The sequence below is a fragment of the Colias eurytheme genome, chromosome 6 (genome assembly GCF_061535395.1).
Source record: "Colias eurytheme isolate Ceu_HAF_F1 chromosome 6, ilColEury1 Martin Lab GWU primary, whole genome shotgun sequence".
Classification (NCBI taxonomy): domain Eukaryota; kingdom Metazoa; phylum Arthropoda; class Insecta; order Lepidoptera; family Pieridae; genus Colias; species Colias eurytheme.
In genome coordinates, this window is record NC_142985.1 from 10,919,288 (window position 1) to 10,933,914 (window position 14,627).

Genomic DNA, 14,627 nt, shown 5'->3' on the forward strand with positions numbered 1-14,627 from the left:
CCGCTATATTTTTATACCTATACAACGTTCACAATTTTTCTGTAGTGTATTTAGTATCAGCATTGCACCCGTGCGAAGCCGGGGCGGGTCGCTAGTATATTATAAATTGATTATGAATTAGATTTTAAAAGCAAAAAAAAACTGCAAAGGGAAAATAAAAACTTGAATGTAGATAAGATTTCCCTTATGAAAATCAGAAGAATTTCCTCTACACTATTTTTCATACTTTTTTTTCTTTAGGTACTTACGAAAAAAAACATGCATTGTAAAATTTTCTTACAAATGTAAAGCAGATGTAAATTCTAAAAATGGGGAAAGGGGAAGTGAAAGGCAATTTTTCAGAAAACATTTATTTTCATGTTACCATATAACTTCGAATACTTTACGAATAGAGTGATAACATCAAGTTAAAATTATTGGCATTATGATGACACCGTCTTTGTACGATACATTTATAAATTGTAAAGATTCTAGGTGACAACTGTTTTTGTTGGTTAATACATGTTTATAAATATGTGTAGAATGTAAAATATATACTCGTACATATAAGCGTTGTATAATTTTTATGCTATTTTAGGATCAAAACGTGATGCCAAATACCTTCGGAAGACATAAGAGCCTGGATTCCTAGCGCTTTTCCTTCTAGGCATAGATAAAGACCAATATAATAGTCTCGTGAAAGCAAATAAACATTTATTGTCCTAGTAAAGTCTAGAGTGGTGCACTAGTGCTAAATTGTGCTCTCTGATATTAAAATTCACAATTTTACGTTTTATAGTCACTTTCACTTTTTATTTGTTCTTTATTACATAGATATTATTTTCAAAGCCAATCATTAATCTTGATGATCTTTTCAACATCGCTATATGGATAACAAAATGACATATTTAAAACAACAAATATAATACTTGTTAGAACATTTATATATTATAATAATATACATATTATATATTTTAAGTTATTCTACACATTCATAATGTTTTTATTTAACATATTTCAAAATTTTCATGTGATTATCTTCACATAAAGTTGTTTTATCAATAATGCTTTAAAAATTACACATAAGTACATTTATCATTATAATCAATTAAGAATAAGTACTTAGTAACGTTGACACACTTAAACATAAACATCAAAATATAGTATAATAATATGCAAGTAAACATTTAACAACGATAAATTCATTCCATACAATACCTAGAATATATAAATCCAATAATTTTCTCCGTTCCAATAGATATTATCCAACTCTATCCACAACATGAGGTTCTTTAATAGGAAATGTAATAGTAATCAACGCATATTATCATCATTCTGAGAATAATACACAACATATAAAAGCATAGTTATAAAAATTATTCAGCGTAAATAAATTATTTTATGCTCAGTATGTAATGTTACAGGAAAAATGTACCATATCTGAGATCGCACGCATCTATGGCTGGCTAGATACGCACGAAAAAAAATGGTAGAAAAATATACTCACTTCGATCAAATGCAATGACTGTAGAACTATACGATATTAAAATTTAGAAAATAAGTATTACAAAATAGTAACAAATCTTTTACGATAAAATACATTCATCGAACACGAACATTTAATTTAACATGTTCGAGCTGCAAATCTCATTTATGAATTTCCCTACGATGTAGGTGTCGCCACCGAACTCGAGCATATGAGACGAAATCCTCTATCGAATCGTTTATCGTTGAAGAGCTCTTTGCCATCCTAAGTTCAGTTTCAGTGTTGCGGGAAGGCAAGGGCTAGCTTCGCATTCCCCGTCCAGTTCGTCAGCGAGATTGTCGTGCAACTCTCTAAGGGCCATAAGAGCGGAACGAGCGGCGCGCTGGCAACTCATGTCACCCTCACACGTTGAATCAGCTTCCGATAGAAAAACAAGGTCACAAGTTGTTGGTGGTGCTTCACCCTGTTTAAAAAAATATGCAAATAAAGTAGCTAGGTTATGAAATGAACTTTAACTGTGCTTTTCATGTTTTAATTATACTCACACAAAGGTAGCAAATTTGATGTAAACTGCACAACGGGAGGAACAATTGACCGCGGTCTCCGGCTAACAAATCGATTCCACGACATCGCTGCACTATTTTAGCCAGAACTGGGCACGCACCAGCAGAGCTTACTGTAACGTAAAATGTACGATTAGCTTTCAAAATTAAAAATCAATTTATGATAATAATTATCAACAACTCAATCATTAACAACTTAAAAAAAAACATTACCCGTTGAAATGACAGGCGAGCGATGGCGTCCACTTCCTCCCATGTATCCTTCAGACAATTGTTCCTCAAGCTTGCCATTTATATAATGACCTGCACCTTGTTCATCTTCAAAATCTTCACTAATGTCACCTTTACGTTGATGTTCTGTAGGAATCTCATTACTCATGTTTATTTTTTCTTTTTTAACAGCAACTCGCTTGTCTTTAGCGTCAGCCTCAGGTGTAGATTGCGATGAAGGAGTTGTTCGCTGCACTTGTAGACTTTGTTTGAATTCCTTTAATGCTTTTCTCATTTTTTCTAAGCTATAAGCTGCCGCTAGTCGAGATAGTAATTTTTCTTTCATTTCTTGTTCTTCTTTAGAGTCCAACTCCTCTCCCATGTTGGAGTAATGTAGAGCTTCATCTACGATAAGTCCTTCCATGTTCTTTAGTTTTTTGTCAAAGTTATCTAGTTTTGTCTCCGTCTCCGTGTCTATACCGGCACTTCTTTTTTCTCCGCGTAACTTAAGAGCAATATTTGCCTTGTTGTTAACCTTCTGTGGGTCATAACTTCTTTTCATGTAGCTGCTCTTCCTCATATTATTGACAGGATACACAACTTCTTTGTTAAAAGTATCAAAATACATCTTCTTAAGTCTGTCTTCATTTAGATTACTGCCTGGGGGCACAGATTTTTTAAATCTCTTATCAATTCCAAAATAGTCAGACCAATCAATGGATTTTTTTCTAACAACTTTAGTCTTTTCCGCCTCATGCTCGTGGCTATGATCGTTACTATGATCGTGACTATGATCGTGACTGTGATCATGATTATGATCATGACTATGATCGTGCTGTGATATATCATGTTCAATTTCTTTGCCTGATACACCCGGAGGATGACCGTGATGCTCATGACTTACATCTTCAGGTAATGATGCATTAGAATGTTCTTGGGTGTTGTTATCGTGTGGAACACGAGGAGGCTTAATTTCATGAGGAGTTTCTTCGTGTTCACTGCTTCGTTTAACGGGATTCTTAATAATTTCATATTCTGAATTACCAAATATTTTAGATAAATCTTGTATTATTTTTGGATCCGTACCTGCACCACTTCTGAATGTTTTTGCATTATTATTATTTAAGACGAATCTTTTCTTTTGCATATTAGCGCTTCCAGTACTGCTGCTACTGCGTTTTGAAACAGGAAAACGTTTTTCAATGTTTTCATATGCATATTGATCTTCATCGGCTAAATCCGATAAGCTATCATCGTCTAGGGGTTGGAAAGCAATAGCATATTCCTCCCGAATGTCGTCCTTGTCGTCGTCAGATACGTCATATGCGTTGTAATTTGAGATATCGGTATCTTGATTACCATCAAGACTCTTATTTTCATCTAATTCACTCGCAACTGGAAGTTCCGTTTCGAAGTCTGAGCTACGTTTCCTTTTAAAGGCAATTGGGCCCCAATTATTAGGATATCGTTTCTTAACTATTTTTTCCTTATAGAGTTTCACTACACCTTGTGGTGCTTTGTCAGCATGGTTAGCATTAGCTTTATTATTTTTATACTTTGTCCACAGTTGGCCTAAAAGTACAGCATATTCTGCATCATTTTCAGGGCGTTCTACGATCATCTCTTCCTTTTCCTGAGGCTCATTTCTTTCCATAAAAAGATCACGTAGTCTATCATTATCTGCATGTTGACTTCTCTCACGAAATGCGGATTCCTTTTTAGTAGTGGATCGGGGAACGGAATTCTTTTTCTTAATAATTTTGTATTCATAAGCATCGGGAGGTACTTCATTGTTTTCAAGCAATTTAACAACATATTGTGGGGAGGGTTCTTCATCCATATCCTCAACGTCCACGGCATAATCTGGCTCTGAAAAAGATCACTTTGTATCATACTCCATAGATGCTACAAAACTATAATAAATATTAAAGTTACTATGACATTGTACCTGCATAAGCCTGCGGTGGTACAAATTCGTACAATGTATCATAGTCCTGTGGTATGACTGGACCTTGGTTGTGCATTCTGCCGCGCTGACGACGCTGAAGGGCTTCAAGAGCGCCGCGGAGGGACCCTCCTCTATCCGCCACCGAGGTGGCCAGGAAACAGGCCGCTACGGCCCATATCCATAATACACCCATCGTATGAATTCTGGTAGCATAAAATAACCATATTTTTTTAATCAATTGAAAATTGTACAATTTTTATACTTTCTCGTAATTTCGATGGGGGAAATAATTATGTAAATATGACAATTCGATTTGATTTTTTCAACGAGTTAATCAATTAAAATTTTGCAGAAGTGAGAAACAATATTCCTTTCGAACAGACGAAGTTGCGTGGGTAAGCTAGTTAAATATAGTCGAATGTTTCTTAAAATGATAATACTAATTAAAAAAAGAGCATTGGCATAACTAATTCTTATAAATTTCACCGTTTATTTTTCTATGTTCGTCTACAAAATAAACTCTACGCAATAATCGTTCGCTTAAAGCTGCAAGATAAAAAGCTTATCGCGTTAACATATAAAAATGTATTATATTTTATATAATACATTTTTATAACATATTATAATATTTTCAACACGTTTCAAATATAATTTCTAACACATGTCACAGCACGGTATGAATGTTATTTGATATTTCCCAAGGAAACTTTTCAACGTGAAATCGAATTACGAAGAGCACTCTAACGACGCCGACGCCATTACCCTCAAGCGACTTATAGAAAACAAGATCACTTTATATTACCTCTGAGATTACGCCCGTTTCCCAACAATTTATTACGCATATCTATATATTTTCAGGATTGAACATTACTTTGCTATTTACAAAACCACTTACTTATTTCTATCTGGAAATCTGGGCTATAAATATAATCCACCATCATTTATAAAAACATTTATTAAGCTTAATTATTTACTTCATTTTATTTATGGGTTGTATTCTGATATTAAGATTGTATCTGTATTCAATTTTGGTTTTAAAATGATAAAATCTACAAATTGATAAAGTAACTTTATGCACGTAAGTGTTTGAATTTTCGAATTAAATAATACGAACTTAAATTTTAAAAATTGTATGTTGTTACAATCCAACATGAAATTAATATCTAACATTTGTTGATTACATTGAACAATGGAATTTTCTCGGCAGAAAAAAAATCTTCTTTAAAACAAAAGCATGATCAATTTCCAATAAAAATACAATAATTATGAACCTAGTTAATGGTTTAAATGTTAATTAATTGTATGTATAATATTCGCTCAATCGCTGGATAATTCAGTAGGTATTTCTGAAATTTAAAAGCAACCTTAAAAATTAATTAATTTCAATATTTTTTTTTTATTTCATTTAAGAATAAAGTCGTATAAGGAATCATGTTAAGGAAAATTAGGTTTTAAACGTGTTTTAAAGTTGACATTACATACTTTGAAGGGTACGGCTATTTGATAAATGTGCCTCTTGGAATCTGTTGTAATTGAAGGAATTTGTATGTTTATATGTTTACCTCTTAAAGTCTCATTATTTCAATTAGACCTTTTGGTGAGCAGTGCCCAGGGACAATTTTGTATTTTCATTATTAAAAGACGAAACTTTACTTTCGTTTAGTAATTTAGATCTTTCTTTATCTACTTTTGACTATCCGCTCTTCCCAGCTTCACTCGCCGGGTCGACCGGGGATATAAAAGCCCTTTGTTATAGCCCTTTGGTTTAGATGAACAGTAAACATCGGTTAAAATGGTATGGTCAAATAAATTTAAATTCATGGAGTAGATAGAGTTAAATCGAAACAAATAAATAAACAAAAACTTTCCTCTCTACCATATGAAGAATAAATCTCAATTTCAATTAAAATAGTCTCAGAAACAAACAAAACATTAATTATGTAAAAAAATATATTTTCCCGGCTGAAGCAGTGGAATTGAATTTAAAAGCTTTCCTTTATTCTTCTAAACTCGTTAGATCAATATCAATGAAAGCTTGAACGTACTGAGAGTGTAGGCTTTTTTAAAATTATTAAAATTATTAGTTTAAAATTATTATTATTTAGAAGTTATTTATTTTGAAAAAAAAATATTTTACTTTCATTGTTCCTTTAGTTGTTTCACATTTTCGTCAATGAAATTGAAACTTACAACCCATGTTCATTTGTTTACAGGTGATTTTGTTTATGTTATCTGAAAAGCATTTTTCAGCCGTTTTTAAAAATATGCCTATCTGCAACCTGCAAAATAATGTAGGTCACTATAGTCTGTTCGATACCTCCTACAAAATCATGAATAGCATAAAAATTTGCAACTTTTAAAAATTCCTGAAAAACTCATATTTGTCCAAAAAACATTTATTTATCAAATAAGTTCTACGAATGTTGGATGTTGCCTTACCTTAAAACATTTATCACTGCCACAACAATACCAGTCGGCAATGCGAACAGCGTTCGAGCTGGTGGAAGTCTGGAAGATAACTGGGATACTGTAAGTTGGTGAAACCTGCGCGACGGCTGCGCAATAAAACGGAGTTCCGTGGGCTCACAGCCACCTACGGAACACGGCGTAGCTGGAAGGCGTGAGGGCTGTGGAGTGCGGGGGTTTATATAAGCGCGGATCGATAGTGCGGCAGGAGCTTAGGTCATATACAGACTGTACTCTTTTATTTACATTAGCTCTGTTAGGCCCGCCTTGTTGCACATGCTATATTGACCTATTAGTTGCACTTTGTTTGCTCTCAGTGGTCATCAGTCTCCATTGTTTTGTTTCAGCTCTATTTACAGATATTGAGTGCATCCAATTTTTCATTGTAATTTGTTGGAAACGTGCAACTTAGAAAATAAACTATTTAATTTTTTTTTCTCTATGACAAAGCTAAGTATTGATATATATGTATTATATAGTAATAAAATATTCTTTAGAATGTATTAAGATTTTCCTATAGACTAAGATTCTTAGAGGGCAACATAAAGGGACAATAGGTAAAACTTTCTATGGAATAAAATAGAACTACATTCATATTGAAAATATAACATATCCATACATATTGATTTATTAAAAATATATAGATATATATATATCCTTTTCACATCATAACTGAAAACTTCCTTGACTCCTCTTAATTAACGTTTACGATCTGAGTTTTAAGTGATATTAATGATCAGTTCGGAAGTAACTTTACAGGTACGACACCGACACGGCATCAATAATAATTTGAGTTTTAAACGTGTCTTTGTTCTAAATTCTAATCAACCTTATTATTCAGCTTTATCAAGAAGTTTTTTGATTGTTGGGTTGCCTGGTAGAGATCGCTACATAGCAATAAGGCTGCCCTTTGCTGTTTCTGTAGTCTTGTCTTTGTTATATGTATTTATTTATTTTCAATGCAATAAAGTATTTTTCATTCATTTCAAGTTTTGTAACCAAAGTTACAAGTATGAACAATGATCTCAGGCATTTTATTTCTTTTTAATTTGTGCCTACTGCCTGGAGATATAAAGGAAAAAGTTTTACTGAACATAATAAAACAGGCGAGTTTTGTGAACACAGTTCAACAAGGGTCTTGTAAGGCTTTTCTTGTGCCGTTTAATTGGAGGCGTCCGTTTGACATGAGAAGAAAATTATCCTTTTCAACCACGAAATTTTTATTTATTGTAGTGGAATATTTTTTATTTGAGTAATAATGCGAAAATGCTTATAAGTTTTATGGTTCTCCTTACATTCACAGTTCTCAGAAATAGAGTAGGTACTCTATTATTCTGAAGCTTCAGAAAAAGCAACTTCTTGCTCAAATCGTTAATTTTTTTTAATTCTCATATTGATATAATGTAGTGTAAGGTCTTTTATTAGAAATTAAAAATTTTTAACACTTTGTTTCTGCGTGGTCACGTGGCGAGCGTGGGGGGTCTCCCCGTGACCACGCTCTCTGTAAAGTGTTTAATTTCTAAATGTATAATACTCGTGTAAAATCAAACGCTAGAAAATACTAGGTCTATTATTACTTGTTTAAACCTCATTAAAAGTAAGAATATTCGTTAGGTCAAAAATATTTTTTCTCTTAAAAAGCTCATTAATCATAAACTTGTCAACGTTGCTGAATTAAGCCGATTTCTTGTGTACTTGTTTCTCACTAATTGCTTATTTGTTGGCTCTTGTTTGTTTGGCTATTACTTACTTTCCCAGCGATTGTACTCAATGGGTACAATCGTTTAGAAAATTCGAGAAAATTCAAGGTCAACTTTATTCCTTTCATTCTAATAACACTCATTGGATTGTACTTGTTATTAATATTTTAACCCTTTAAAAATTTATGATTTTATGCTTAGGTATTTGTAATGAAGGTAGTAGGAAGTCTCGAGAGGCGTATTTTTTTACTTTCACCAGAAAAACTAACTTTATTACATAGGCAGACGGGGACGGGGTTAGTTTTTTTTCACGATAGGGTTGATTCTTTGCGCTCCAAACAAGTTTGTGATTTATAATGATTTTATTATTTAAATAATTACTGAAATTAAAGTGCTTTATCAATTTCAATGCTAAAAACATAGCCTTATATAAAGAGACATCTAATATAGGTGTTCATATACATACAACAAAACCTTTTTATATTAAAGCTTCACTCAAGATATTGCTACAGCTTCGCAGAATGTATTGATAAAAAGTTTTCTATAATAAGCCGTTGCCATACAGAAAAAAATGGTTACCTAACGCACAATTCGGTTTGGTCAAATCTTTGTAATAAACTTCGTTTGTTATAACAAAGAAAATTTTAAGATAAATGGAACCCTCTCAATAGAATTCAAATTAACCTTTGCTTTTTTACTTTATTTTTTGTAGTATTCGAAGCTTTTTATGAAGCAAATGGAATTTCAGTACAAATATCGTTTGAAGTTTAGATAATTCGATGTCATTTTGTCAATTAAAATTCCATTAGAAATAAATTGTTTTTGTTGCTGAAATCCGAGAGGAATTGGTTCTGAATGAATTAGGCATAACGCGATTGATTTCGAGGCCTATTCGCGCTTCAGCGAACATCAATTGCTATTCTAGATTGAATCTAGGATAATTTCTAGATAGATTACATTTGTTCGATTCTAGTTTTGCTTATTAAATCTAGGTGTGTTTACTTTTTCTGATACGGCGATGATATTCATTTGAAGCGGTTTTATTAGATTTTGGCCGCCATAGAGCCGATTTGAGTCATTTTTAGACAGATTTCGGCTCTATATTACTTATCCTATTAAACGTAACTCTTCGTATTTTTTTATTTTCACAACGTTCACAGTATTAGGCATAAATGCGAAAATTGGCATGAATATGGTGGTGTTTGGTGTTAAACTAAAACTTCTACGTAGACAGATTATACCACTGTCACGTCGTACCTATAAATTGTACCTAATGTATAGTTTTAAACACAGGCGAAGACGCCAGCTTTAAGCTCCGTTTCATGTTGACTTCTATATTTTCTTTATTTGTATTTAAAAAGTACAACGACCTTTGAGGTTTTGGGTATAACAGATAATATTTAAGTAAAAAATAAAAGATCATTAAAAAAAATCATTTATTTTAATAACTCACAATGCTTGATTGCGTTTTAGATCTTAGAGGGTAAAGTTAAAATATACATAATACAATTACAATAAATTATAATTTAATATTAACATTAATATGTACTAATATTATCAATGGCATTACAGATCTTTCGTTACCATATAAAATATTGAAAAATATATAATTTTCAACAATACAAAATTATGGGTTATTTCAGTTTAATTTTAGATTGGCAAGCCACACATCACTTTATTTGTTAATTTATGAATTTGTTCTATTAAAAATGGCACACTTTGACTATACATTATGATAATCACGTAGGCTCTATTTCTATACTACAAAATCATGATCATAAGCTAAAGTAGTCCTTATCGCTACGGCTTAGAGTATAATATATTAAAGGTACAAAAGTTCACTCTTGAAATTTTTTGGATAAGAAAAATTTTACTCCGTGGTGATTTTTACTGTTAATTTTTTTTATTTACATTTAAATGCACTCAATGTGTAAGCAGACAATAAAGTAGACGTTAACATATCCATTATTTTTTTAAGCTATTGCATAGCTTCTATCGCGGGCCTTGAGCGCGGGGACCGAATCGAGAAATTCCGTAACGAAAAACCTCACGCTCCCCACTCCGACGGGCGCGGAGGTGTGGCTTGAAGGCATAGCATGCAATAGCTTTACCGCGGCAGTCCCCGAGTGCCACACGTCTTTTTTTTATTTTAATTCTGATTTTCAGTTACGATTGCCAGAGCTTATAATTAACCTCATGGACAACATTTCAATATTCATCAACATTTTGATTTCTTCAATCTCGAACATCCTTTAAAATCTGCTACACATGGCTTGCTAACAATTTGAAATAAATATCTATTATCTTCGTAGCTAACAAAGTTACGATTCAAATATATCCTACAATTCTTGTATCGGTTCATCCGCATCGGCCAATTTGACGAGCCCTATAAAGCTTTTTTCCGGTTGCATGAGAGAATGTCTATCTCCCCCCGTATTCCTGACCGCTAGTCTGTCCCCGGCTCTAAGGAACAGGGCTGACGCTGAGAAGCACGAGTTCGGTCTGTCTGTCGGTTCGTTTGAGTGAGAGGTTTGGGCACATTGCAGGAGGGTGTCACGACCTTCTGTGTACGGGTTGGTGCGGTGGAGCACCCAGGATATTATGTCGTGGCTGTCTAGGTAGTAGATCTGGAAGTACAAGTTTTTTGGTTAAGGTTTAGTTTGAAATTGTTAATTGAAAATTAAAGCTTGTAGATAATTTCTTAAGATTTCACTGTATGAAAAGTAAATTTGACATGTGTGATTTATTTTTAGACGAATTTTCAAAGATAGAAAAAAATACATTTAATAATAATATAAGTTAGAAAAATATATCAAAAAAAAATTGGTCGTCTGTAAAGTCGGTTTACTGACGATAGTTGAACGTGACAACGTCTGATTGTGCTTCTTTGTCGCTCGTTCCGCGCTCTCGCTCGCACTTCAAGCCTTACATGGAACGCCTCAGAGCGAGGTAACGCCGCATGAGTCATGTTTTTTCGTGCGTGCAGCCGGCTATTGAATTATAAGACGTTGTCACGTCAAAAATAAAGATTCTTTAATGAATGGTCGCCACCCAGCTACACGTGTGCGGGTGCGTCTTTACAAAATATATGAAAAGAATTGTCAAGTGGCCGTTGATGGCCTGTGGTCGGTGGCCCAATTGCGTCAACCAGCAACAATACATATGAAACCACCCACAATATAGGTCGCGTCATGTAAAAAGAACGCTGACGGTTAAGCTGCGCATTGGCGATTTATTGGTCTATTTGGTGTTATGAGGTGGTATAAGAATAACAAATATGTAGTTGCGAAGCCACGACTCGAGAGCCTACTTCAAAAATAAAATAAGCAGCAAATAACTTTCGTGCTAAACTCAATACATGCCAAAACACACCCCATCACTTTCATCCGGCGTTCTTTTTACATGATTCGCGTTATACAGCATCGCACTCACCTGCACATAGACGAGGTAGACGCCGGTGTGGTGCACGTGCACGTGTCCCGAGCGGGTGAGCGTGGGGCGCGGGTGCGGGGACGCGGCCGTCCACGGCGCGGGGTACCACACGTCGTGCGGGGCGCCGTGCGACACGCGGACCAGACCGTTACCTGGGGTATGTATATGTCATTTGTGTAAAACTATAAAAAAAAGACGGGTTGCACTCCGGGAGTGCCGGCAGAAGTGAAAACTTGATTATTAACGTTCAGCATGTTTGATATTTTGGAATGGTATCCGTCTTACGCATGGAATATAAGGGCTAGAGCTTTTTCGATCAGGCCACATGTCCTGACGCGAGTTTTATATTTTATACCCAACGCCGCTAAAGAAGTTTTCACTTCAAAAATGTGTGCGTGTACTAGTGTACACACGTAAGAAGTGAAATTTCTTTATGACCTTATTTTTCAAAAAATAATTTACTATATACAATTTTATAGAAATACGTCGAATCACGCGTGATAGGGATAAGGTAAAGATGGCGCGTAACGGAAAAATGTCACGCGTAACGAAAAAATGTTACACTAATTTTTTTATCCAACCCCGATAAAGAAGTTTCACTTCAATACGTGTGGCACTCCAGGACTGCCGCGGTAAAGCTATTGCACAGCATCGCATCGCTGTGTCGGTTGGAGTGGGGGGTGCTATTGCGTACGCCTAGCGCTGGCAGTCTGTTTGGTAGTATAGTCAGGCGTCAGGTTTATAGCGCCTTGACGCTGCATACGTACGCAGTACTCATGCTGTGTCAAAGCCATAAAGCGCTATTACAAAAACCCATTAGCGTCGTGTATAAGATCAAAACTTTGCATACAACGAAACCAGTTTTATTATTTGAGATTTGAGAACAGATTTATAACGTGAGCAAACTTAATATCACAAAATTTCACTAGTTTGTAATTGTACATCAAAGATTAAAAAGGCTAATAAAAATTTAATGACGTTACTATTTAAAAAGTAATTTTATTTCTTTGTTTAAGTAGGTTCTTTAGTTATAAATTTTTATATGTAAGTATGTCTGTAAAGTGGACATTCTATGGTCTGTAACATTTATTATCTGTTACCTGAAATAAATATGTAGATAAATAAATTTACTGAAACAGAACTTAATGCGAATAAGAAATTCTCATACATAAAATAAAAATAACATGAAATATAAGATGAAATATTTACCTTTGAAATGTTCATGTATTTCGGTGCTAAGATGCGATGTGTTGCCATGGAAATGTGCCGCTATGAAAGGTCGCCTTTGACCGTCTTCCTGTAATTTCACATTTCAATTATTTTTATTTTCTCGCAAAGGAATCTTGTATATAGTGTCTTATCAAGTTACTCTCTATTTTTAGGTACTGCATTATATTGCTTCTATCGATCTTTCAATAAACATAAAACGTAAGAGTAAAAAATAATGAAGAAGGATTCTACCCTCAAATAATACAAAATTGTACTAAAGTTTAATGATTCTAAAAGCATATTTATTTATTTATTTATTATAATCTTTATTGCATACAAAACATAAATACAAATTTCACACACACAGATAGGACATTTGATGCAAAGGGCGGCTTTATTGCTTCAAGCAATTTCTTCCAAGCAACCCGAGCAACCAATATATTGAAAAAAAAAAAGAAAATTAGAAAATAACCATACATGAAAAGGTTCATTATATTTTTCAGTCTGTGCATAATTTAATTAGTCACATTCTTTACAGAATGAGGTTAGTCCAGTCCATTCACTGTACCACATATTTGTGTTTATGTCTTCACACAGCAGTTGTCCTACAAATTGTCTATAAATCTGACTTACCCAGCGGGGTGGTCTCTAAATCGTAATAAAGCATAAGCCTTCACATATTATAGTGTAAACCTAGCTCTATGTATTTTAGCAAAACTAGTTCACACGTTATTTGATTATCATTTAAATTATGTAATACTTTTGTTCCCAGAAATAATGTACATATCTCGATTATTCCCTTAAAAATGAAGCTCTATTTAAATTCAATAGTGATCAAATTCCGCGATACGACTTTCTGAAAATTCTTGTAATAAGTGCTGAACAAAAAATTCTTCTCAGCGATGGACACATAACTAAATAAGTAACTTTTGCTTGTGCTTGTAAGTAACTTGTGCTTGAAACAAAAATTAAAGTACAACTCGTAATAAATGCCTGGATATAAGTAGGTATGTACTATGTATACTCTAAGAAAATTCAATGAAAGTGAGATTTCACAACTATCGTGAAAAAAAAATTGTCATTTTATGTACATTTTCATAGAAAATATCCGCTTGTCAAATAAGGAAGTGTCGGTTACCAATAAAAAGAGGTAGAGTAAAGATTTATTTTACACCCACCCGTCTGTTGGAGAAGCTAAACCATAAGTAAATATTTGTAATCGTTTCAAATTTTCTGTACTTACACGTAATAATAATGTTTGTTTGTATGTCCTTTAAAGCATCGTTAACTATGGATTTGATTTTCAGCAAAATGTTGTGCTGTATGCAATGAGCATGAGCTCACAAAGTTCGACTAATCTTCGTCAGTATTCATGCGAAGCCGGTACACAGCTAGTATCAATATTAATCTTTTCGTAATTTATTGACAATACAATTTTGAACCAATTATTTTCTGAACAATAAAGTATATTTCTAATAGAAATATATAAAAACAATAGATTTTCTTACCTCCCCAGCACTATCCCTTACGGTTCTAGATACGGTGTGTAAGGACGGAGTGATAGCTTCTGTCTGCGGGGTGTATTTCTTCGTTTTACGCCTGAAAATATAATTTAAGCCTTACATGAAAAGTAA

The 14,627-nt window shown here is 33.7% G+C and overlaps 2 protein-coding genes across 2 annotated transcripts in view; both read right to left on the reverse strand.

Moving 5' to 3' along the window:
• Nucleotides 1–334: 334 nt before the first annotated feature.
• Nucleotides 335–6,787, reverse strand: LOC149908017 (uncharacterized). Its single transcript, XM_090103148.1, has 5 exons — nt 6,626–6,787; nt 4,187–4,389; nt 2,242–4,107; nt 2,011–2,141; nt 335–1,928 (listed from the first exon to the last, which is right to left on the reverse strand). The coding sequence occupies exons 2-5, from the start codon at nt 4,377–4,379 to the stop codon at nt 1,704–1,706; spliced, it is 2,415 nt and encodes an 804-aa protein (XP_089959274.1). The 5' UTR covers nt 4,380–4,389; nt 6,626–6,787; the 3' UTR covers nt 335–1,703.
• A 2,987-nt stretch (nt 6,788–9,774) lies between these two features.
• The window catches only part of egr (TNF superfamily member 12 eiger), a 42,405-nt gene continuing 37,552 nt past the window's right edge, over nt 9,775–14,627 (reverse strand). The window contains exons 5-8 of the mRNA XM_090103149.1: nt 14,502–14,592; nt 12,994–13,081; nt 11,785–11,936; nt 9,775–10,979 (exon numbers count right to left, since the gene is read on the reverse strand). Coding sequence (XP_089959275.1) covers nt 10,692–10,979; nt 11,785–11,936; nt 12,994–13,081; nt 14,502–14,592 — 619 coding nt within the window. The 3' untranslated portion in view covers nt 9,775–10,691. The remainder of the gene's footprint in view (nt 10,980–11,784; nt 11,937–12,993; nt 13,082–14,501; nt 14,593–14,627) is intronic.